The following is a 25,126-nucleotide window of genomic DNA, read 5'->3' on the forward strand; positions in this document are numbered from 1 at the left end:
AGGCTAAATGAAAAATGAACCCCTGGCTGCCAGCAACAAAAAGACTCATCCCAGAAGCTTGTTAAAGCTCTAGATATTGTTCTTAACAGTTTCATAACAGCTGGGCTGATGTTCAAATGAGGCAAGGAGAATCAAGACAGATTCAAACTCTGTCCCGTTCATTTAGACCAGTGAGTGCATCTGGGGTGTGGGGGGAACATCTGTGCGTGTTTGTTCCTGTCCCGCCACCTGTTTCAAGGGTAGTCTTGGTCTGTTGAAGGAAGCTGTGTCTAGCCCTCCTTGGCCCATGGAGCAACAGGGTGTGGAGAATAAGCTGCTCTCCCTTGGTATGGTGCACAGCATCTTTATGGCCAGTTGTCTATGTGAGATATGGGCACATAGCAAAAGACTATTGTATCAACCCTATAGGTGTTTTCATGGGGGTCAGGATTGTATTCTGACTTTGTGAGCGAGTTACAGGGTTTCCTGAAGGAACCAACATCACTGAGGGTAATTAATTCAAATCCCTAGGTAGGTAGCAAGTCTGGAGAAGACTCGCCCTGTGGTGGAAACTGCATATACTAGTTTGACCAGGTTCAAGAGGCCTGACGAACTAAAGCTGTCAAAGGTGCCCACCCAGACTTAGGGAGAGCAGTCACTCTCACTTGAGCCTAGATATAACTGGTGTCAATCAGTAACGTCTAGAGTTACTTCAGACTTACGCTGCCATACAAGTAGGATATAGCCCAAAGACTTCAAAGGAGTGGCTCTGGGTTTGCACCAGTGTACATGAGAATTTGACCCAGTTTCTCACCCTTCACCTTCATTAACTGCTGAGTTTGTTCCACTGCAGGCAATCATGAACAAACTCTGGTTTGGCTATGACCTGAAGCATGCCATCTCACTGCCAGTTCTCCATGCTTCCACGGACAACTCCATCCAGTTCGAGTCAGGCTTTGAAGAGGTGAGCAGCTTCCGGCTCTCCCTGCACTTGTTGCTTGTCCTTTGTGTGGGTTACAAATATAACTGGCAGGCGGATGAGTGCTGCCTTGTCTGTCACCACACCGAATGCTAGGAGGGTCCCACTTCCAGTTGATGTCCCTTTTATTTGAACCCAGTCTCCGGGCCAGCTGCTCAACATGTTTCCGTCCCATGGGAGAATATGCCCAGATGCAACACACAACAGAGGCCCCGGCGAGACTTACTTCGTTTTTTCTGCTCCTTCCCTTTCAGGCTGTTAAGAAGGGACTGCTGCGCAGAGGACACCATGAACAGAACCGCACCACGTTCCTAAATGTTGTCCAGGGGATTTCAAAGGAAGGAAGATGCATCTTTGCTTATTCTGATAAAAGGAAGCAGGGGGAGTCATCTGGGTATTAAGAACAAGTGCTGTAGCAAACATTTTATTCTAGCCAAAAAGACTATGAAATAACTGGGTCCAGAGCACCAGCTATCCTGGAAGCACCCCTGACATCTCCTGTACCAGTCGGACTTCTTGAAGCCACCTAGCAGAGAGTGTGGGTGAGACTCATAGTAACAACTGACTCTCCAATATATGACAAGCTACCTTCAAGCTGTTACAGGCACTAGTCAGCCAGTCTTGGCTAGAATCATACCCTCCATTTATTATATCTGCCAGCTGGGTCCAGAGGACAAAGGACCAGCACTTGTGTGATATATAGAAATATATTTTGTGAACAAAGCAGCTATTTAGAATATGAAGCCAGAAATCAGGAATTAACCAAGCAGTGGGAATTTGGAAAGCCCAGTGCCAGTGGGAGCTGCCCTCAGGAACCTGAATCTATCTTCCCTAGAGTCTGAAGATCCTCAGATAGGAGTGGGAGTGGTTTCTTTCTGGCTTTGGAAAACCCCTGACGTGTGAATGTGCTTTCTGGCCACACCATTCATGGGAAATAGGCAGCGATGACAGACTTCTTTCTTTGCTCAGGTGTGTTTCAGCACCAACGAGTTGCACAGCAGAGCTGCAAGATACAGCTTTGCATGGACACACAATAAGGGAATGAGTCTAACAACATTTTGTCTAGCTTTTGCCTGTCCCAGGGGTATCATTTGAAATTAGTATTAGCACAAAACTGGTCTATGTACTACAGCGTCTGTTGCGGCAGTCAGCTACTATAGGAACGAGGGCCACCTCTGTAGCAGCACTGAAGGTTTCTTAGGCCCTACCTAAGCGGGAGTCGCTATAAATGAGCTGTGCAAAGCGTGACTGTGCATAAGTGTGGATAATGTGAATTCTCTTCTCCTTTGGAAGGAACTGATGATATATTATAATCTTCCAGTCTTACACCTCTCCCCTGGGGGCAGGGAACCCTAAGCCTTCGCCAAATTTCCTCGCTCATCCTTATCTAGACATGTTCCAAGGGAAGCTGAAGACAGGCCCCTGGATGAGTTGAAGTGAGGACGCACAAAAGAAGGAAATGAATATTTCTTCAAAACAGGAGTGAAATGGGTTCTGGGAGGACCCTTTAAAATAAGGGTGCAGGTAAGAGTAGTGTAGTCAGGATTTCTATTACATCTTCACAAATACGCAATGAGCCTTTCCTAACTGGAGCTGTTACAGCGCCCACCAACGCACTGAGACACGACACAGAGAAGTGCTGTGCGTTCTGTGACTAGTTTACGCCTGTGTCCACAGGAAGAATTGTGCTCCACAAAAACGAGTTGCCCCTGATTAACTACCACAAGTGACCTACGTTTTTCGGAGAATTCGAGGAGAGGAGTGTAGGAACATGCCAAAGAACAGTCATAGCTAATACGCCTGTAGCAGGGGAACAGACTAGTGCTTGTTAAGTCACAGACGTGAGCAGCCTAGGGTGTTATCTATGCCTCATCCTTGCCATAAGTATGACTGGGTATGCAGTCACATTGTTTATATTTGTACACTGATATTTTTAAAGGGCTTTAGAAAAATTCATAGGACCAAAGACTCAGCATGCCTCTATAAATTCACCTGCAGTCACTTACGTGTACGGGAACCTTTGTTTGCATACAGGAATTTGTGATTATTATACGCTTTTAAAGCCTTGCGTATAACAGATTTATATTGGCTTTTTGTGCATTAATAGATCCCTGTTCTGTTAATCCATCTTATGCAGAAAAGCAAACAGTTACATTCATGTCAGACCTTACGCTAAGTCTACACTACCCGCCTGAATCGGCGGGTAGAAATCAACCTCTCGGGGATCGATTTATCGCGTCCCGTTGGGACGCGACAGTCGATCCCCAAATCGACACTCTTACTCCACCAGCGGAGGTGGGAGTAAGCGCCGCCGACAGGAAGCCGCAGAAGTCGATTTTGCCGCCGTCCTCACAGCGGGGTAAGTCGGCTGCGATACGTTGAATTCAGCTACGCTATTCACGTAGCTGAATTTGCGTATCTTAAATAGACTCCCCCCGTAGTGTAGATGTACCCTTAGTCTTTTTACTCCAGTCTCATTATCCCTCCACCACTTTTTTTAAACTCGTGCTTAAAATGTCTCCGCAAACCCTTCTGACTGTTATCTTTTGGTCACAAATGGCTGTGTACATACATGCCTTTTAAAAAAATCCTGTATCTCATGAAACCAGATTGCTGGATGCCTGCCTTTTCTACCCATAAGCTCCTATCATGTAAATAAAATGCTAGCCACTTAGAACTCTATTAACTTGGAGAAACAAAAGTCAGCCTTTAGATGCATTTCAATGCTGTTGAAAATGAAACTTGCTACAAAGAGAGCGCTGCTTTCCTCCAGGAATTGTACACCAAGAAACTACCTTTATTGCATCAACCTCCATGAGAAGCTACTGCTGCATCATAGTGGTGTCTCATACAGAAATACGATTTCACTAGAACCACCACAGCATCTTGATGTTTTGTCTGGAAAACAAATTTCTTGGTCTTACTCATTGATTAGTACGTAAAGCATGTGTTTTCCTGAAGCAGGGCTTGCGGTTTAAAGTGTTTGCCTGAACAAGTAGTAAATGTGAGTGTGGCAGAACGGCAGAGGATAAAAGAATGTTGCTGCTTGGCTAGCACTCATTCTGTAGTACGTAGAATGAGAGGGGCCCTGCTTTTTCTTTAAGTTCACCTACAGACTTGTTACAGTCTGGTGCTTGCAGTAGCTGTTGTGATGGAGTAGTCTTATGACCTGAGCTGCAGGTAGACTGACATCTCAGTGGTAGCACTAATTACTACAATTAGTTGCCACTCAAGAATTGTGGGGTAATTACATAGGCCCAAAACAGTCAGTTCAAAAATGGACCGAACTCTTCAAGAGCAGGCCCCCTGACTGTACGCTAGCAGAACAATCACGTAGAACCATAAAACGCTAGGCAGATAAACTGAACAGAAGTAGCGCTAGAGCTGTCCTTACTTTTGGCTGGGTGAATGTTGCTTAGTGTGTATAAAAATGAGGAACTGGCTGGATGTAGGCAGGAGCTATTTTTGCTACCATATTACACCTCAACCCTGACCTCAGCATAAATCAGGTCTAGCCCTGGGCTTCTCCAATGGTTGCCTCCCCCATGCTAGTTGCAGCCAAAGGGCAGAGGCCAGTTTATCTGTCCACTGCCACCTTCCCTGGACTTTACGTGACACTGTGAGCAGAGGCTATGCTTCTATTTTCCAATGGAAATTTGTATTACAAAGTTATATTTTTAATAAACTACTTTTACAAATGGCTTGTAGATGCTGGGAATTTTTAGCCTGCAGCCCTACTTCACCCACCAACTGATCAGTTCTTAGAGAATGGAACCAGCCGCGTCATTCTGGCATTTCTTCCAATAGCAGCAAGGCATTCAAGGTGGTTTTGAACAGCCACATGTTCAACTTCACCTCTGAAAGAAGGGTGTCTTTGCCTGGACTGTGCTCTCATGGCTTGTCCCTGGGCCCAGCATTATGCACTGAATTGTGGAGGTCTGAATATTACTGCAATGATTGCGAAATAGCAACAGCCGAACTCTTGCTGAGGATCTTATGAGGCTCCTTTAATTAGAGTGATATGAGACAACTGGTATCATTATAAAGATTTGGAGAAGCTAAAGCCGGCATTTTAGAATGGTTTGCTCTGGTGCTTTCCAAAATCGTACCTAAGTTCTACTTAATTTCCTCTACTGGGACTTTCAATCATAACGTGTCAATCCACGTTTATGGATTTTTTAAACATAATCAGTGCAATCTGTTCAAATCTTTGACAAATCATTTTGGCACTTGTTTGTCAGCTAGAAAATAAGTCATATTGAGGTTTCTGTACCATCAAAGCAACACACTGACACCTAAACCTTGACATACTGTGGAAAAAGTTTGAGAATCTTGCCCTGTTGCAAAAGGACCTATATAGAATGGGACAGGAAATGAATTCAACTGATTTTTTTTTTTTTAATTCATGAAAAATAAGAGATTGAAAAAGCAAGTTTTCATCCCAAAATATTTAAGAAATTAAATTTTGGTAACTGCAAAATCTGAGCATTTTCAAAGACAAACATTTGTTTTCATCAGAAATTCTCAGAGGAAAAAGTCAGTTCCTGACCTACGCCACACCTAAAGGATTTAGGAACACAATTGCCATTGACTGTGGGAACTGTGCTCCTAAATCTTTTGGGGGATACTTTCTGAATGACCGGCATTTAATTAGTTATTAGTAAGAGGCTTTTTTTTTGGGGGGGAGGNACTCTTTCAGTTGGCTTCTTAAATACCTTCATGCTGTTTCATATCTGATACTCTTCGATGAAACATAGGAGCCTTGTCTTATAACAGGCTTATTCAAAGTGATACAAGCTACGAAAGTGAGATCTTGGAAGAGTGTTGCCATTTTCATAATGTAATAAAAATACTGTAATGATAAATAAGAACATAAGAATGACCCTACTGGGTCAGACCAAGGGTCCATCTAGCCCAGTATCCTGTCTTCCAAGAGTGGCCAATGCCAGGTGCCCCAGAGAGAATGAACAGAACAGGTAATCATCAAGTGATCCATCCCCTTAGGCTCATTCCCAGCTTCTGGCAACAGAGGCCAGGGACACTTAATAATGCATAGTGTGTAATAAGCATGTCATAAAAACAAATTTTATATTTCCAAGATCACTGCTTTTATAATTTATACTCAGGTAAATGAGAAAGTCCCTGGAAATATTCATTTTTAGGAGGGGGTTCTCGTGAGACTTGACATTTTAGTGAAAGGGGTTCATAGGTTAAAGTTTGGGAACCACTGGAGTAGAAGATGCTTTAGATGCTGATTGTACTGCTATAACAATATGGTGTTGGCCTCCTATCCTTAACTAAGGCCCAAGCCCTTCACAGAGTGAGTCTTACCACAGTGAATAAACAATTTTACAAACTTCTCCAGATCCATTTAAAAATATATAAATAAAATACTGGTCACTTTTAGGCAGCCATTTCCATGAAATAGGGGCAATTATTTAAAAAACAAAAACCCCCACACATTCCACCCTTAAATCCAAGTGGCCAGAACAGCAACAGCCTCCTAAAAGGCAGGAAAGATATCACATACCATATTCAAACTTCCCAGTCCATAATACCAGCTAATAGAACAGCCAAACAGGGTCTTGCTTCTTGTATTGGAGATATCAAACAAAAAGTTTATAAATTCACTCCATTAAAAGAAATTAAAATAATTCTACTATAAACATCATTTACCTTTCGCCAACAAAAAAGTGATCCAGGAAGTTTTCAGAACCAATGGGAAACTCAATTCAGCAGAAGTCCTATACACAGACAACAAAGTAGTAAAAATTTCACAGCAACCGTTCTACAACAATTCTGAATATAGTCTCTGTAGAATCACTTGAGTCTGTGGACGCATTCATTTAGGGCAACACAGAAAGTTTTCCTACACTTAAGGTTTATTAGTATCAATACATTCTGAATGGAATTAAAACTACAAACAAATTTTGAAATGGAAAGGTTAACTGTTCTTATTCCATTCACGAAATTCTAAGCATTAATGTATGGGTGAAGGAAGTGAACGTTTATAATTTACTCAAATTATTGGGAGTATTAGTAAATTATTATTATTTCTCTTGCTCATGACTTTGACAAAAAGGTCCTATTCTCCAGTCACAGCATTAACTCAATCTAATTTTGGGAGCAGACAATATTTCCTCTCATCTATTACTATGTTTATGAAGCTCATCCTGGCACTGTTAGTTTCTCCCATGCTGATCCATAAACCAGCAGGTGGAGATATTCAGGGTGCAAGTGGCACCATCAATACACTGACCAAGTATATCACTTCTGCAACTTTCTTCATTTCCCACTGAAACTCCCCAAGTCCCTGCTCAATCTAAACTAGTCACATGACATGTTGGTGCCATCAATAGATGGGTTTTTTTGTATACACTTTAGAAATAAGTAGTTAGAAAAGTAAAATACTAACATATGTTTTGGATCGCCTCCTAAATTTTATATATATAAATTATAAAAGTCAAACTTACTGACTGCTGGGTTGTATTATGTAGATAAGTCCACAAGTCCTAGAAAAAAAATTCAGTTCCTTACTTCGCATATCTTTCTCAATCTAAAACAAATGTGTAGCAATATGTATTTCTGTGTATTTAGCTGAAACAAAGGCCACCTCAGAAAATGTCAGTTATTGTAATTAAAGAACATTGCCAATCTATTTTACAAGTGTCACAAACAGACACAATGGGCTGGTTATAACTAGTAGTTTTACAAGGAGCAGCTCTTGTTGGAATGCTTATATCAAACCTCACATAATAAAGCAATATAAAAACGTGATCTATTAAGTAATCATCATATTTTCCAGAAAGCCAGGATTTACATACACGTTATTTTCCAATGTCTTGTAAATAAATAGAGTCTGTAGTACACTCTCAAACCACTGGATGAAATGTGTCTTGAGACTGTTTCACAGTCTTTATTGTATCAATGTTACCATCTCGGGATTCTGTTGAAAGAGTCTTACCATATCAATTTCTTCTTAAAACCACAGGCTCTTGGAGTCAAGCAATTAAAAGAGGAAGAAGTGCATCTGAAGAAGTGAGGTTCTTACCCACGAAAGCTTATGCTCCCAGTACTTCTGTTAGTCTCAAAGGTGCCACAGGACCCTCTGTTGCCAAATACTTGAGCTTGTTCTTTAGAGGGCTACTTCAGGTTAACATTCATTTTCAGTAAAGTCTTGTTTGTATTACTAATGCCACCAGTTATTGCAACTGAATGGATTTTTAAAATCCTGTTTAGACCAGTTATATTTTAGTTCTTGGATTTCACCCAACTCCAACAGACAATGAAGAGAGTAGCAGGCTACCGGTTTGACAATTTGTTTGTGCCCATCCTGTAAAGTACCAAGGGCTTCTAAAAGCTACTGACCAGCCTCACCTCTGGTGGGGAGACTTCAGTAGGCAGCGAGGGTGCTCAGGCCTTATTTACCCACCTTGCATCTCAAATCCAAATGAATGAGCCCGAGCTCTGAACGTGGTGAATATTCTTATTACTGTTCTGTTACAAAGATGGCTAAAGTCACAAGCAACTCAAAAGTTTAAGGGACACACAGTTGGCTGAAACTACAGCTTCACACTCATCTAAGGACACAACTTCTGCAACATTCAAGTCTTTGGGGTAAGCTGCAGGTAAGAAAGAAAAATCCATGTATTCAACCGCATCAGATTTGGAGTTTAAGGATGGGCACCCTGCACCCCGCCACACCCCCTATAGAAAGATCTTTTTTCAGCTGCTAGACACCATATCACAGTGATATAACCAAACCGACCTCTCCGAAGCTGTGCTTTGTACCTGAAAGACAAGAGACCATGCTTCCCTGGCTGTCAGTAGTTTATACCATGATATTCAGCTTTAAATGCTTCCTCCCTTTTCCCTTTGGACTCTAGGAATTTGCATGCTGGCAGAAGGGAGAATAGTGAGACACAAATTGGAGACTCCTGGGGTGAGGGGAGAAGGGAAGACGCATCCCGGATAAGGGAGCCTTGTTCCTATTTTCTGGCACCTGAAGGAGTTGCACCAAGGAGCCAAATTGCTGCAGTGCCTTAGTCATATAGAGCCTCCCGATCCCTTGTGGACACGTGTACTGTACAGGTGAGAGCAGGGATGTTTACCTCCATAGGCCTGTAATTCTCTTTCAGCATAAATTTAAAAGGTAGCCTCTGTCTTCCCTTTACAGCTTTGGAACAGATATCAAAAACAAACAAAAGACATTGGCCCCATCACTTCTTCAGCTACCCCGTCATGCCTCAAACTCCTGAAATGAGAAGCAAGACGATAGTCTGTTAAGAAAATGGGTGAGGGTGTGGAAAAGGGTTATCCCAATCACTCTTCAGACTGTAGCTCGGGTGTACTGCTTTACAGGGTAGAGTTGCCAGCACCTTGCATCCCATTCACAGCCCAGCATTCATGTCTCACGGGAAGGCGGAAACTTCTAGAGGACAGACAAGGACAGCCACTGGCTGGATAAAGCTGAAAACCAAAGGAACACTTTCTGCAGCTGGGGCTTTGGACCTTCCAAATGCTGTGCACTCAATCCCTGGTGAGCAGGAGGAGGGACTAGACCCTTTAGGTAGGTGCTGTATATTCTGGGAGATTTGTGTTTCTTCTTAGCACACTGATCTGTTGTAAGGCACTTTTCAGTAATGGCCCTCGATAACATCTGTCCAGATCCATTAGCAGAACCGCCGGCAAATTCATTCTTTCCTGTGACAGTCCCTGAGTTGCAGTGCCCAAGTATTCCCTCCCCCCTCTCCCCAGATGTAAGCTGGTCACTAGAGCTGCAAAGAAGCAGGCTGTCAGAGCAGCTTGAGCGACTTCAGTAGCCTGCTGGGAAGCCACCTTTCCGGGAATCAGACACAGCAGCCCAGCCATCAGCAGTCCATAGAATGGCCTGGACGATGGCGCTACTGTTAGATCGCTTGATATCGTGTTTCCTCTTCTTTAATTCCTCTTCTATGCCCTGCAATGCAGAGAGAAGGGGTAAACACACAACAGGAGAGGCACCGAAGGATGCACACAGAGTTACACAGTACATGCTATGTACCTCACTTGCAACACACAAGTATACTGGACTGCTGAGCTGCCCCTCTGCTGCCGGTAGCTCCACGCAGAAACCTGTTCCACCATCTCCACCCTCCCACTCCTCCAACCAGCTACCTCCTTTCTCCGGCTTTCCAAGGGGTTTTGCTACAAAGTGACAAAGCAATTCTTGATGTAATCCTAAATAGGAGCACAGGGTCTGGTTCAAGAGGTGAATAGAGCTGAACCACTTGGTAATAAGCAACCATAATATAATTAAATGTAACATCCCTGTGGGGGTGGTGGGACACCAAATAAGCCCACCACACTAGCATTTAATTTCAAAATGGGGAACTGCACAAAAAAAAGAGGCAGCTAGTTAAACAGAAATTAAAAGGTACAGTCCCAAAAGTGAAATGCCTGCAAGCTGCATGGAAACTTAAAAAACACCATAATAGAGGCTTAAATTAAATGTATACCTCACATAAAAAAACATAGTAAGAGGCCCAAAAAAGTGCCACCGTGGCTAAACAAAGTAAAAGAAGCAGTTCGAGGCATAAAGGCATCCTTTAATAATTGGAAGTTAAATCCCATCGAAGAAAATAGAAAAGGAGCATAAACTCTGGCAAGTCAAGTGTCAAAGTATAATTAGGCAGGCCAAAAAAGAATTTGAAGAGCAACTAGCCAAAGACTCAAAAAGTAACAGGAAAAGCAGGACGCCCACCAAACAATCAGTGGGGACACTGGACGATCAAGGTGCTAACAAAGCACTCAAAGGAGATGAAGCCATTGTGGAGAAATTAAATGAATTTTTTGCATCAGTCTTCACTGTGGAGGATGTGAGGGAGATTCCCAAACCTAAACTATTCTTTTTAGGTGACAAATCTGAGGAACTGTCCCAGATTGAGGTGTCATTAGAGGAGGTTTTGGAACAGATTGATAAACAACAGTAATAAGTCACCAGGACCAGCTAGTATTCACCCAAGAATTCTGAAGGAACTCAAATGTGAAATTGCAGAACTACTAACTGTGGTTTCAGAGTAGCAGCCATGTTAGTCTGTATCCGCAAAAACAGGAGTACTTGTGGCACCTTAGAGACTAACAAATTTATTAGAGCATAAGCTTTCGTGGGCTACAGCCCACTTCTTCGGATGCATAGAATGGAACATACCGTATATTGAGGAGATATATATACACACACATACATAGAGCATGAACAGGTGGGAGTCGTCTTACCAACTCTGAGAGGCTAATTAAGTAAGTGAAAAACAAAACCCTTTTGAAGTGATAATCAAGATAACTCAGTACAGACAGTTTGATAAGAAGTGTGAGAGTACTTACATGGGGAGATAGATTCAATGTTTGTAATGGCTCAGCCATTCCCAGTCTTTATTCAATCCTGAGTTGATTGTATCTAGTTTGCATATCAATTCCAGCTCAGCAGTCTCTCCTTGGAGTCTGTTTTTGAAGTTTTTCTGTTGTAAGATAGCGGGTGTTCTTTTCTCCTGTTCTTTTAACTGTGGTTTGTAACCCATCATTTAAATCAGGCTCTGTACCAGATGCCTGGAGGATAGCTAATGTGACACCAATTTATAAAAAAGGCTTAGAGGCAATCCCAGCAATTATATGCTGGTAAGCCTAACTTCAGTACTGGGCAAACTGGTTGAAACTATAGTAAAGAATGGAATTGTCAGACACAGATGAACACGATTTGCTGAGGAAGTGTCAACATGACTTTTTGTAAAGGGAAATCATGCCTCACCAATCTAACTACAATTCTTTGAGGGGGTCAACAAGCATGTGGGCAAGGGTGATCCAGTGGAGATGGTGTACTTTGATTTTCAGAAAGCCTATGACAAGGTCCCTCACCAAGGCTCTTAAGCAAAGTAAGCTGTCATGGGATAAGAGGGAAGGTTCTCTCATGGATCAGTAACTGGTTAAAAGATAGGAAACAAAGGGTAGAAATAAATGGTCAGTTTTCAGAATGGAGAGAAGTAAATAGTGGTGTCCTCCACGGGTCTGTACTGGGACCAGTCCTATTCAACATATTGATAAATGATCTGGAAAAAGGAGTAAACCATGAGTTGGCAAAATTTTCAGGATGATACAAAATTATTCAAGATAGTGAAGTCCAAAGCAAACTGCGAAGAGCTACAAAGGATTCTCACAAAACTGGGTGACTGGGCAACAAAATGGCAGATGACATTCAGTGTGGATAAAGGCAAAAGAATGCACATTATATGAGCTTGGGAAACCCATGCGTGCAGTTCAGCGATGTGCTTTGTACCAAGAGGAAACATAAGCAGGAAGTAGAATGGACCACAAAAGCAGAACTGCAGTGGGTCTGGGGGTCTTTATAGATCCTGCCCAACATGTGCTTTAGAGGTGGAATTCAGAATCCCAGATCCCAGTTGCTCAGCTGAGCCCTTATGGCTCTAAATAAAAAGGGCAAAACTTTAGGGCATTCGAAGTTAGTGTCTGAATTTTGCACTTCTCTGTATCTAGACCACACATACCTCCCTATCAGTCTGCACTGCCCAAACAGGGACAGCAACAGCCGTTATCAGAGGAAGCAGAGCACTAGAGTGATAGATCTTGGAGTCATTGTGGATAGTTTCCAAAAACATCTGCTCCATGTGCAGCTGCAGTCAAAAAAGCTAACAGAATATTAGGAAGCATTAGGAAAGGGACAGAGAAGACAGAAAATATCATAATGCCTCTATAAAAATCCATGGTACATCCACATCTTGAATACTCTGGTCAGATCTGGTTGCACCATCTCAAAAAAGATATATTAGACTTTGAAAAGGTACAGAGCAGGGCAACAAAAATGATTAGGGGTATGGAACAGCTTCTGTATGAAGAGATTAAAAAGATGGACTTTTCAGCTTAGAAAAGAGATGACTAAGGGCGGGGGGGATATGATAGAGGTTGATAAAATCTTGACTGGTGTGGAGAAAGTGAATAAAGTGTTATTTACTCCTTTACAGAATGCAAGAACTAGGGGTCATTAATAGGGAAATTAATGGGTTGCAGGTTTAAAATATAAAAAAGGAAATACTTCTTCACACAACACACAGTCAACCCGTGGGACTCTTTGTTGTGAAGGCCAAAACTATAACAGGGTTCAAAAAAATAACTAGAGAAATTAATGGATAGATCTATTGATGACCACTAGCCAGGATGGGCCAGGGTGCAACACCATGCTCTGAGTGTCCCTAGCCTCTGTTTGCCAGAAGTTGGGACTGGACAGGGGGTGGATCACTCTATGATTGCCTGTTCTGTTCATTCCCTTTGAAGCACCTGGCACTGGCCACTGTCAATAGACAGGATATCGGGCTAGATGGACCTTTGGTCTGACCCAGTAGGACCATTTTATGTAAGTGAAACATTTTGAACACTACAGCCCGTCACGTCCATTCATGAGCTCCTCCATGCCACTTCAAGTTTTGTAGGCACACTGCCTCGCTCCAGTCAACTGACTAGTTCTGAGGTTGACAGGGCATTTTTGTGGCTTTTACCCAAACTTGATAATGGCTATTTTCATTGCTACCATAACTACAGCGGAAGCCCCTTTAGCTCTCCACAGATAGAAAAGGGGTTTCTGGACACAGTGTTTCTAGTGTGATGAACAAAGCAGGTTTTGTCTGGGAAAAGCATATGTTTTTAAAGACACAAGGCCTGCAGTGTCTGCTAGAGGCGTTCAGGAGCTCTGCAGAGAAAGTGCTGATCCACATGTGCCCACAGGACATCGGGGAGGTTAGTGTATCGGAGAAGCAGGTCTGCAGGCTTGAGTTGAGTGGTATCGGTCATTGTGAATCCAGACTGAAGCAGGTTTTAACCCCAGTGTAGCAATGCATTGAGAGGACAGCAAAGGTCCCATGTAAGGACCTTTGATGGAAGTTTTCTACAGATTTCCAAGGGTGATCTCAGCACTGAATGAATATCTCCTTGGCCATCCTTCAAGTGCCATAGAACGACTCAGCTTCATACCCAACTCTTCAGGATCACGAAGAGAGTGATACATTAAGAGACAAAGCCTGTTGAAATTCACTGGGTTTGAAGTTGTTAAAAACTTCATGCCTAGCCCAGGCCGAGTATTTTAAAAAGCTTTTGAGCTACGCGGGGCCAAGGACAGCATTAAATTACCTGCAGGCAAATCCCAAGGGCAGCTCTGTAGTACTGGCATTTCCGGCTTTGTTTGCAGCCAAAATTCCGAGTGCAAACCCACATGGATGGGCCCTTGAACTCCGTGTGGTGGATCAAGGCCAAAGCTTTGCCCAGCTTTAATTCTTAAGCTCAAACAGTCAGACAAACATTACGCAATGGAATATAGGGAAAACATTCCCACGGTGCCTGCGGAGACCAGGATCATGTCAGACATCATACCCCCTGCCCCAATCCCTCCCAGAGAAGACAAACAGACCTGCTCTACGTTCTGCTCCAGCTCCGTGACATTGGGAAACAGCTGATCATGAACTCGAGGTTCTTCTACAGCCTTTGTCACATCGTACCCGAACCAGAGGGATCTGATGATTGTCTGGATGAAGCAGAAAGCCGCAGCATTAGTACATGACCTGCCCCCAGAGAAATCTGTCATTGGTGTCGAGATACTGCAGTAAAAGAGAGCCAGATTCCTCAGCATGTTCGGCGTTACCTGTACAATGCTGCCTCTAAAGCTGGTTGAACAGGACACAGGAGATCATCCCGGTATACAGGGCTGCTCAGGTGATTCAGAGCCACGATAGCCCCTTCTCCATCACCCCCTGCCTTGAAGCCAGCCTGGACAAAGCTCCCTTATGCCTGGCTCATCCCGGGCTGTTCTAACTGCCACTTAGGGCTACAAGCAAACATGTTAGAAGATCTCTAGGATCAAGGACCTCAATAGCTGGCTTAAGGCAACTATTTCACAACCTCCTCTTGCCTTGCACCAAGCGTCGCTCCTCCAGATTCCAGGTGCTAGCCCCACGTGTACAACTGCTGTGCTTTGTATGAGCTTGGGAAAACCCTGTGTGCAATTCAGCGATGTGCTTTGTACAGAGAGAAAACATAAGCAGGAAGCAGACTGGACCACAAAAGCAGAACTGCAGTGGGTCTGGGCATCTTTATACACAGCTGTGCTTTAGAGGTGGAATTCAGAATCCCAGATCCCAGTTGCTCAGCTGAGCCCTTATGGCTCTAAATAAAAAGGGCAAAACCTTAGGGCATTCGAAGTTAGTGTCTGAATTTTGCATTTCTCTGTATCTAGACCACACACAACTCCCTATCACTCTGCACTGCCCAAACAGGGACAGCAACAGCCGTTATCAGAGGAAGCAGAGCACTAGGGTGACAGCTTCTTCCTGTGAAAACCATAATACTTTGTAAGGCTGCTTCTGTAAGAAGTTTGTACCGTGAATCATGAGGATCCACATTTCTAAAGCAGATGGAAATGAAGCCAAGTGAGAGTTCCAGTAAATGTAACCTGTAGGGTTACAGCAGCGCACCTGCCATTTGAGAGTCCGGCATTTGTACATGCATGAGGAGAAATGCATGAAGGAGCAGTTCCCATGCAAACCATGTAGCTCTCAGAAAGAAACATTGGATAAGTTAGGAACTCTGCATGCCTGTGATGCAAGTGACCTAGATTGTCCCGTTAATTCTCAGTAAGTTATACCGAATGAGGCTCAACAGCAGCCTCTGCTGGTCTTCTGTTAAAGTGTATTTGGACCATTATCACGCAAAGCAGGGCACACCATGAAAGCTACCTCAGAAGCTTGGAACATTGTACCAAATCTGACTTGGATTCTTTACCGCCAAGGATAGTAGACGACAGTATTTGCTAACCAAGTGTTATTGACCCACTAACTCTTTCAGCAACCTAAAAAAAAAAAATTCACCCTTTTGCACTCAGGAAAATCTCATGCAAAGAGACAGATACAAATATTCATGTGCTCAGGAATATACACAAGTACGGGGTTTAGTGTAAACAACTGTGGGTTGTACGCACACACAGGTGCTTTTTAAAGTAGCCTTTTTAAATGCCTCCAAAAGCTGAAGGCATTGTGTAGGCACTCAGCAAACTTGGTTTTTTTGAGATCACGCTGCATTAGTTATATTATAATAAAGTGCATGGCCAAAAAAAGTTACTTCTGCACACAGCATAGTGGTACACCTGACGCTTCTAAAATGAAGGTTTTCTATTGCAGATACCGTTTTCCATTGTAACAGTGTTGTGAGGATTAGGACAGCAGCCTTCATTATGCATTTCTACATTTGTTAGGGTTATAACTTTAATGCATACTAACCATTTTGTATTGATTGGATTATATAATATATATATACACACACACACACACACTTGCCAGAGCAGTGTCCTGCTCGGTTGATTAATTGTATTAAGTTCTGTAGAAACATAAAACATGCATTTAGAATAATGTCCAAGTCAAAGGAATTTGGTATGTCCTGGTCTCCGGCGCACGGTGGAATGATTCAGCTGGGACGTACGCTAGGGCTCCGTATAGCTGCAGCTAACCCCATTTAGGCGACCTAGGCAGTCACCTAGGGCACCAGGATTTGCGGGGGGGCGGCGATTTGGCGGCGGGGGGTCCTTCCGCGCTCCAGGTCTTCGGCGGCAATTCTGCAGTGGGTCCTTCACTTGCTCCGGGACCCGCTGCCGAAGTGCCCCGAAGACTGGGAGCGCGGAAGGACCCCCCGCCGCAGAATTGCCAACAACAACCGGAAGCACGGAAGGATCCCCGCCTAGGGCGCCAAAAACCCTGGCGCCGCTCCTGGCTAACCCAGGTAGATCCCATTAAGTAGTACTTAGCTCCTATGTGGCACTTTCACCCATAGATCCAAAGCTCTTCACAAAGATTGTCAGATGGTCATCCCCATTTTATCTATGGGGAAACTGAGGTTAGTTGATTTGCCCAAGAACAGTCAATGGCAGAGCTGGGGATAGAGCCTAGATTTCTGAACTCCATCCCAGTTGTGAGGTTACATTATGGCTGTTTTCTTGTGTGACGTGCTCACTTTGACGTTCTCCATGGAAACAAAGCATGTCGATCACACAAGATGGGAGACAGTAGCCTGGAATTCAGCAACACTGACAAGGACATATCTACCCATGAACCCTAAGTGAAAATTAGCTCTGAGTGCGATGCTGTAACTAAGAGGGTGAACACATCCTTCATACCTAAGCAGGAGACTATCAAATAGGATGAGGGAGACCCTATTACTTCTGTATACCGCATTAGTGAGACCATTATCGGAATAGTGTCTAGTCCTGGTGTCCACGCATCAAAAAGGGTTTAGGAAAAAGAGGTACAAGAATATTTGAGGTCTGGAAACCATTCCTCATAGACTGAGCTTCCTAAATCTCTCCATTGAGTTTACTCCAAGAGACGGTTAAGAGGCGACTTGATCACAGTCTATTACTAACTACATGGGGAAGCGATTAGTCAGTAAGTGGCTTTTTAATCAAGCAGGAAAAGGCATAATGGGATCCTATGGTTGGAAATGACAATTTCAGACTAGAATTATGATGCGGATTTTTAATAGTTATGGCAAGTAACCACTAGAAGAACTTACACAGGGAGGCTGTGGATTCTCCATCACTTGCAGTCTTTATATCCAGATGTTGTCTTAAAATATATGCTATAGTTCACACAGAAGTTATGGGCTTGATGCAGAAATTACTGGGCGAGGGTCTGCATTTTGTAGCGGGTCAGACTAGATCGTCATAATGTTTCCTTCTACCCTTAAAATTTCTGAATCTCAAGGCAATCTCATGGGAGCCTTCCCAATGAGAAGCAGGACAGAATGACTCAGCCGCCTCTCCGACCTTGTCTGGCCTCTACTAACTGTCTCCTCATCCATCCCACAGAGACACGTACCAGTGCTGTTGCTGTGGTGATTTTTGTTCCTCCAGACGCACCAACCACCATCTTGATCTTATTTGCTTTATCCACTAGGATTGATGGACACATGGAGGACATGGGCCGTTTACCTGTAAGAGTGCACACAGACATTAACTTGTAGTTAATTACATGCTCGGCATCTGGGCCCACACCACCATAGCCTGCTTAGGCTAGAAATACAGAACACTGCTACTGTTGGTCTTTTGCAGATCCCAGATCTGCTGGTTCAGCGCACAAGTCTCTCTTCAGCTGCCAAGGGGATTCTGTCATCCCCTGACCCCCTTCCCCCCTTGTTGACTTTGTAGAGGGGGTGGGAGTGAAAACTACAAGGGCTTTGAGCTGGCCCCTGACATATGGGCACACCTCAGCATGTCAGCTATCCAGCTGTGTGTACCCATACACTGGAGGCCAGGGTTCCGCTTCAGAACTCATCCCTGAGTAATGGGCCCTTCCTGGTCACTTTCCCATCCGGGTGAGAACCTCTGTGGCTCTAGATCTGATTGGGGAGGCTCCCTTGCACTAAACCCCTGGCCCCCCATCTCATTTTCATTGCCCCATGAGCTGTCATTGGCAAAAGGCAGCTTTTACATATAGGGGGTGTCCCTCTCTGACTCCACCTCACCTGTAAAAAAAATGGAAACAAGGGAAGTAAAGAGAAGAGACCTGGGTTTAAAGGTTAGCAAAAGACCGTGTATTTTTTTCAGAGCTGTATTCCAAAGGTATTGTGGGGGAGGGAGAGCATACACACTGACACAAATGCATTTTAAATATTTATGCAAATTCCTTGCAGCCCATAGATTGTTGGAATGCTGCAAGGTTGTGCACTATTCCCAGGGCCTCCCACGTTCACTCACTGCCTCCCTGATCAGCGATGTCCAAGGCTCTCCTGCAGTTGTGGAGCACGGCACTTGGAGTGATTTTTGAGCTCACCTTTGCGAGGGCTTCAGGCAGCTGGGGATAAGCAAGTCCCAGGTGTTTTGCTTGACACTACAGATGCTTGTGTTCCTCTCGGCCAGGCAGTGCATACAGATCACAGTAAGGAAACGTGATCAGTAGTTAATGGAGCTGTTATCAATGATGCAGTATACAGAACTTGCGTGTTTCCCATATGTGAGAAGGACCCCGAGTCAGTGCAGAGTCAGGGGATGATGTCAATCATGATGTCAGTGCAGAGTCAGTGAGAGGTCAGGGGATGCTGCTCTCTAGCTGGAAGTCAGCATCACTTTGGTATGCAAAAGGCAGCCATGATACTGGCTAAGGAGAGGGAGTGAAGTGCTACCTGGTTTGATGAAGTTTGCAGTAGAGGGAGGGACTCCGAAGCCATTGATGATGTAAGGTGAACTGAAGTCGTCCATCTCATCGTTAAATATGATTCCACTCACGTTGGAGCGAACTTCTGAGCCAAAGCTAAATAGAATGAGCAGAAGGGAAGGCACGTCAAACCTGGACTCTAGGACAAGGACAAGCTTCAGGTAAATTGTAGGTCACATGAAACTAGGGCTGTCGATTAATCGCAGTTAACTCACGCGATTAAGTAAAAAAAATTAATCGCAATTAATCGCAGTTTTAATCGCACTGTTAAACAATAGAATCCCAATTGAAATGTATTAAATATTTTTGGATGTTTTTCTACATTTTTAAATATATTGATTTCAATTACAACACTGAATACAAAGTGTACAGTGCTCACTGTGTATTATTTTTATTACAAATATTTGCACTGTAAAAATTATAAACAAAAGAAACAGCATTTTTAAATTCACCTTATACACGTACTGTAGTGCAATCTCTGTATCATGAAAGTGCAATTTACAAATGTTGATTATTTTTGTTACATAACTGAACTCAAAAACAAAACAATGTAAAACTTTAGAGCCTACAAGTCCACTCAGTCCTACTTCTTGTTCCGCCAATCGCTAAGAGAAACAAGTTTGTTTACATTTATGGAAGATAATGTTGCCCGTTTCTAATTTACAATATCACCTGAAAGTGAGAACAGGCATTCGCATGGCACTTTTGTAACCAGCACTGCAAGGTATTTACGTGCCAGATATGCTAAACATTCATATGCCCCTTCATGCTTCAGCCACCATTCCAGAGGAAATGCTTCCATGCTGATGCCGCTCGTTAAAAAAAATAATGGTTAATTAAATTTGCGACTGAACTCCTAGGGGGAGAATGGTCTCCAGCTCTATTTTACCTGTATTCTGCCATATTTCATGGTATAGCAGTCTCAGATGATGACTCAGCACATGTTGTTCATTTTACGAACACTTTTGCTGCAGATCTGACAAAAACACAAAGAGGTACCAATGTGAGATTTCTAAAGATAGCTACAGTACTCGACCCAAGGTTTAAGAATCTGAAGTGCCGTCCAAAATCTGAGAGGGATGAGGTGTGGCACATGCTTTCAAAAATCTTAAAATAGCAATACTCTGATGCAGAAACTACAGAACCCAAACCACCAAAAAAGAAAATCAACCTTCTGCTGGTGGCATCTGACTCAGAGGATGAAAATGAACATGCGTCAATCCGCACTGCTTTGGCTCGTTATCGAGCAGAACCGGTCATCAGCATGGATGCATGTCCTATGGAATGGTGGTTGAAGCATGAAAGGACATATGAATCTTTAGCGCATCTGGCACGTATATATCTTGCGATGCCAGCTACAACAGTGCTATGCGAACGTCTGTTCTCACTTTCAGATGACATTTTAAACAAGAAGAGGGCAGCATTATCTCCTGCACATATAAACAAACTTGTTTGTCTGAGCGATTGGCTGAACAAGAAATAGGACTGAATGGGCTTGTAGGCTCTAAAGTTTTACATTGTTTTATTTTTTAATGCAATTATTTTTTTGTACATAATTCTACGTTTGTAAGTTCAACTTTCATGATAAAGAGATTGCACTACAATACTTGTATTAGGTGAATTGAAAAATACTATTTTTTTGTTTATTACAGTGCAAATATTTGTAATAAAAAATAAATACAAAATGAGCACTGTACACTTTGTATTCTGTGTTGTCATTGAAATCAATATATTTGAAAATGTAGAAAACATCAAAAATATTTTAATAAATGGTATTCTATTATTGTTTAACAGTGTGATTAATTGCGATTAATTTTTTAAATCGCTTGACAGCCCTACATGAAACTATTGTATCTCAGAGTGAGACCTCACCGCCCTGCAAGGAACAGGCCTGCACTCAGAGAGCGCCTAGCAGACTAACAGAGGGACATTAACCTACCTCTGGATCTCACTTGGGGGAGCCAGTTCTCCTCTGCCTTTCATGTGGTGGTGTAACCTCTGTACAGGAGACACTGCCATCAACTGAGTGGGAAACTCTATTTACAGCCACTTTGCATGTGTAACTATCCCAGGTTTGATCAGGACCCAGATTTACCATACCAGGGGCTAAACCAAACCTCCAAATACCCAAATGTGCCTAAATGTGCGGGTTGAACTCCGGCTCCAAACTGCCCTAGGGGTAGAGGTGCTCCAGTACAACCCATCATGGAGATAGGATTGAGTTGCAAGCTCGGATCCAGACCCATCTCTACCAGAAGAGAGGCGGTATTTTACCAGAACGCCACGGCAGCAACATGTACTTTGTTTACATTTTCTCATTATTGATTAAATCACTCGGCAACCGAATAAACTGCAATCGCGTTTATGACCCGCTAGTGTCTCTCACTCGATTCATTCAGTGATGCCACAGCCCAACACTTGACACGTTACAGGCATTTCGATAGGTTGGATTTGACCTCACCAGGTGAATCAGGCAGGAAAGGTTCACGCTGAGCAGAGGGGAGGAAAGGCCATCCTGGCTGCAGTCTGGTAATTCAGGATAAAGCCTCCATTTACTAACTAAAGAACTCTCTTAATAGCCACTAACAGCGCAACCCTCAGTGTGCTGGTAATGGGCAGAGCAGCTGCAGTAACTATACTTCCTTTGTTACGACAGAAGGAAAGAAAGAAACAGGAAGAGTCTGATATGTAAGGAAACGTTAATTGAGAAGAGGTACTTGAGTGCGGTAGGGGATTCCCTGACAGCAAAGCTAAGGGACAAAGGGGGTGGAATAGGTCATTGCAAACTTAAACAAGAGTGGGCTTGAATGAAGCATAATGGAGGCCTCTAGTCCTTATATCTTATGTGTCCTACTCAATAGAATGGGACTCAGCATTAAGTCCCTGACCTGTAAAGTGCCCTCAGCTCCCGTGGATTTCAATGACGGAGGGTGCTCAGCACCTGGCAGGACTAGACCAGAGAAAAGTATAGAACCTAGAAGTCCAGTTCAAGTCTTACCAGAACAGTGGCACCTATATGACTCCCATAAAGGGAGTTCCAGTCAGCAATTCCTCTACCAATGACTAACCCACTATGGAGATACCAGTCCAGTGATGTTTATACCAACCACAGAACCACTATGAAGACGGTAGAGGCCTACATGGAAATAACGTCTGAACTCATACTATTGGTTGATGGTGCTGGTGGCGGACACAGCACTGCCATCATCAGCCACAACGGAGAGATGGGATGTACCGGCATTATCTGGAGTGTAGTACTCTGGCTCATAGTAGTCGACTGTATGGGTGGCGTTGTCAGTGATTTTCCCCCGTAGGTTATCCGCAAAGAACTCAGAGCTCATGTTCCTGATCACCTGTTAGGAGAGACAAATTCAGCTTAATGCTACCAATACGTTCCAGGTAAAGATGTAATTCTAGAATGCTGGAACCCTTGCGAGATGGGTCACATCAGACCTTGAAAAACTGGGGAGAATCCAGCAAGGAAGCCACTGGCTTTCCATTGTCTGGAATCCTTTGTTCCATGCTTCTAGGCCAGCACGTCAAGCTTCCATAACGAGAACGCTGCACACACCGACACTAATATCACTGAGGCCAGTTCACGTCTTTCATTGTCAAAACACTTTTTGGAAGTCCCTTGTCACCATCCCCGTGAGGTAGGCAGACAAGTGGAGTTAACCTTGTTCATAGTCTGTTCTAGTTCGTATAGTGCGTTGAACATGTAACATGCTACGGAAGTGCAAAGTATTATCTATATTATGTAAATTCTACTGGCAAACCAATGGCTGCACACAACACCAGTGGAAATTCCTTTTTATATCCCTGGCAGGTCACCCATGGATCAGCGGTAACATATGGCTTTACATTTGGATTCAGATCGGTGTTTCATCAACTTGCTGATGGCAAACAGAATTCTGAAGTGCCCTTGGAAATATCTGGGGTCCCCTGTCAGAGGCTGTAAGCCAATCGCCACTTGGCTTTCATAATGCTTTGGACATGCAGAAAGATCTTGCTTTTAGGAGAGGAAATACAGTGACTTCTCTGCTCTTTACCTCCGTAATGTTGACAAATGCTGGGTCTCCCAGTAAAGTCCTCTTGGCATACGCGAAGCGGAAGGCCTCCACAATGCGGTGGTAAGTCAGACCCTTTTTCTCCATTGTCGTGATACTGTCGCTGGAGAAATTAAATCCTGGCAATAGTAGATAACACATTGTGAGCACATCTGAAAGCACATGGCCAGTGGGTGGCAAACAGGAACTGGCTCTGAAAGATGGTCAACTTGAAATCTAGTCACTTTAAGAAAAGACTCAGAAGCAAGTATTGCCCCAGCCTCTGACCCCCAACAGCCACTGCTTGGGGTCTGACAGTCACATTTCTTTTTTCCTTTTCTGCAGTTGCTGCGTGAAAGACCCATTCAGAAAAAAACAGGCCACTGACAATAGAGTGCTGTAAACACTTCAAAGAGAGCATGTCCTCTAGTTTCTGTTAGAGTGACCTTAAGTGTTACTTGCAAGAATGGCAGGTAAGCACATTTCAAAAAGTGGGGTCACTTATAAGTCCGTGTCCCTTTCATTTCCACACATGCGGGTACCAGAGGACACCCATCAAGAGAATCCTTTTCATTCTTCAGCCCGTTCTTTCATCTGCTGAGGCCATATCCTACGTTTATGGAATTAGAGGGCTGATTCCCAGATGTACGAAGTGTTCTTCTAACAGCCTTCAATCACTGGCCACTTCAGAACTGAGGTTGATTAAGAACGCTGCTGTTTACCTACTGAGATTGCAGTGGCCAATGGGCAGCAGCGGTCTTTGGGAATCCCCAGGCTGCTATTACCTGTAACAGTGTGGTTCACTGAGGCTTGCTCTTACCTTTCAGTATGTTGAGGATGAGTGCTAGCACTGGGCCACTCAGGGGGGCACTGGGAGTGTACATGGTGAACTCCCCGATCGTGATGTTTAAAGGATTTTCACTCAGGATCGGAGTATAGTCTCTTAGGTCCTCCATTGAAATGATGCCCCCTAGAACAGAGAGAAAAGCCAACTGTGGCTCCGAGTTTACATGATCTCCAGTAGGAGGAAGAATCTATCTTCCCCCTTCCCCATCCTTGCTGTGGCTGCCAGTGGTGAGAATGCAATGGCCTCACCATGATTGTGATCTAACCAGTGAGATTCCACAGATTTACTGAGATAAGGGGACGTGTGAATGGAGATGGGTTTATCCCTTTTCTGACTCAGGGTCAGATCCCCAGCTGGCAAAAATCTGCATCACTCTTTGGTGAAGTTGGACTGACTTATACCAGCCAGGGTTCTGGCCATCTGCATCTCTCATTGTGGGAGACTGGTAACATCAGGGAGCGAGCCACAGAATCCTCTTGTTTTACAAGGAGGAAAAATGCTGGTGGTGGATGCAGACGCTTTATGCTCCCCCACAAACAGAGTGGTTGGTGCTGTCTGTTTCCAACCTCACTGGAAAGGAACTGATACAGGGTTTGCAGAGTGTGATGAAGGAAAGTGGCGGTCAACACTGTGTGAACAGGGATTATTTCTCTCTGTATTATGTCCCCTGACAGGGACGCACTCAGAGGGTCGGAGACCATTGCTGAGGGAGCCGAGCCAGGTGGACCATACACCCAGGCTAGGAACAGTGAGTGATTTTAATTTATTTTAGCTCTAGGGCACTTTAGAACCTGTGGCCACATTTTCAAGAAAGCTCAGTGCCCAGCAGCTCCCACAGAGAACAAGGGGGGCGGGGTGCAGAGCAGTTCTGGAGAGCAGGCCCCAGTTGTGGGTGCCAAGCACTTTTGATAAACTGGCCTTTGGTGGTTCAGGCACCCGAATGCTGAGCACGGTGTGAGCTAGACAGACTCTTGTGAAGGCTCCTGCCCCCAAGAGCTGACAGACCCCCGGACAGAACTGAAGGAAAATGGATGAACTAGGTGTC

At 43.9% G+C, this 25,126-nt stretch overlaps 2 protein-coding genes across 7 annotated transcripts in view; one reads left to right on the plus strand and one right to left on the minus strand.

Annotated features, from left to right (window-relative positions):
- The window catches only part of GGT5 (gamma-glutamyltransferase 5), a 112,558-nt gene extending 109,390 nt beyond the window's left edge, over positions 1–3,168 (plus strand). For all 3 annotated transcript variants that reach the window (XM_034791266.1, XM_034791267.1, XM_034791265.1), the window contains 2 exons: positions 833–943; positions 1,213–3,168. In XM_034791266.1, the coding sequence (XP_034647157.1) occupies positions 833–943; positions 1,213–1,359 (258 nt within the window). In that variant the 3' untranslated portion in view covers positions 1,360–3,168. The remainder of the gene's footprint in view (positions 1–832; positions 944–1,212) is intronic.
- A 4,863-nt stretch (positions 3,169–8,031) lies between these two features.
- The window catches only part of GGT1 (gamma-glutamyltransferase 1), a 65,521-nt gene continuing 48,426 nt past the window's right edge, over positions 8,032–25,126 (minus strand). For all 4 annotated transcript variants that reach the window (XM_034791543.1, XM_034791544.1, XM_034791545.1 and 1 more), the window contains 7 exons: positions 24,055–24,204; positions 23,238–23,374; positions 22,354–22,541; positions 19,157–19,284; positions 17,854–17,966; positions 14,403–14,516; positions 8,032–9,917 (listed from right to left, as the gene is read on the minus strand). In XM_034791543.1, the coding sequence (XP_034647434.1) occupies positions 9,774–9,917; positions 14,403–14,516; positions 17,854–17,966; positions 19,157–19,284; positions 22,354–22,541; positions 23,238–23,374; positions 24,055–24,204 (974 nt within the window). In that variant the 3' untranslated portion in view covers positions 8,032–9,773. The remainder of the gene's footprint in view (positions 9,918–14,402; positions 14,517–17,853; positions 17,967–19,156; positions 19,285–22,353; positions 22,542–23,237; positions 23,375–24,054; positions 24,205–25,126) is intronic.

Source organism: Trachemys scripta, chromosome 15 (assembly GCF_013100865.1).
Source record: "Trachemys scripta elegans isolate TJP31775 chromosome 15, CAS_Tse_1.0, whole genome shotgun sequence".
Taxonomy (NCBI): Eukaryota; Metazoa; Chordata; order Testudines; family Emydidae; genus Trachemys; species Trachemys scripta.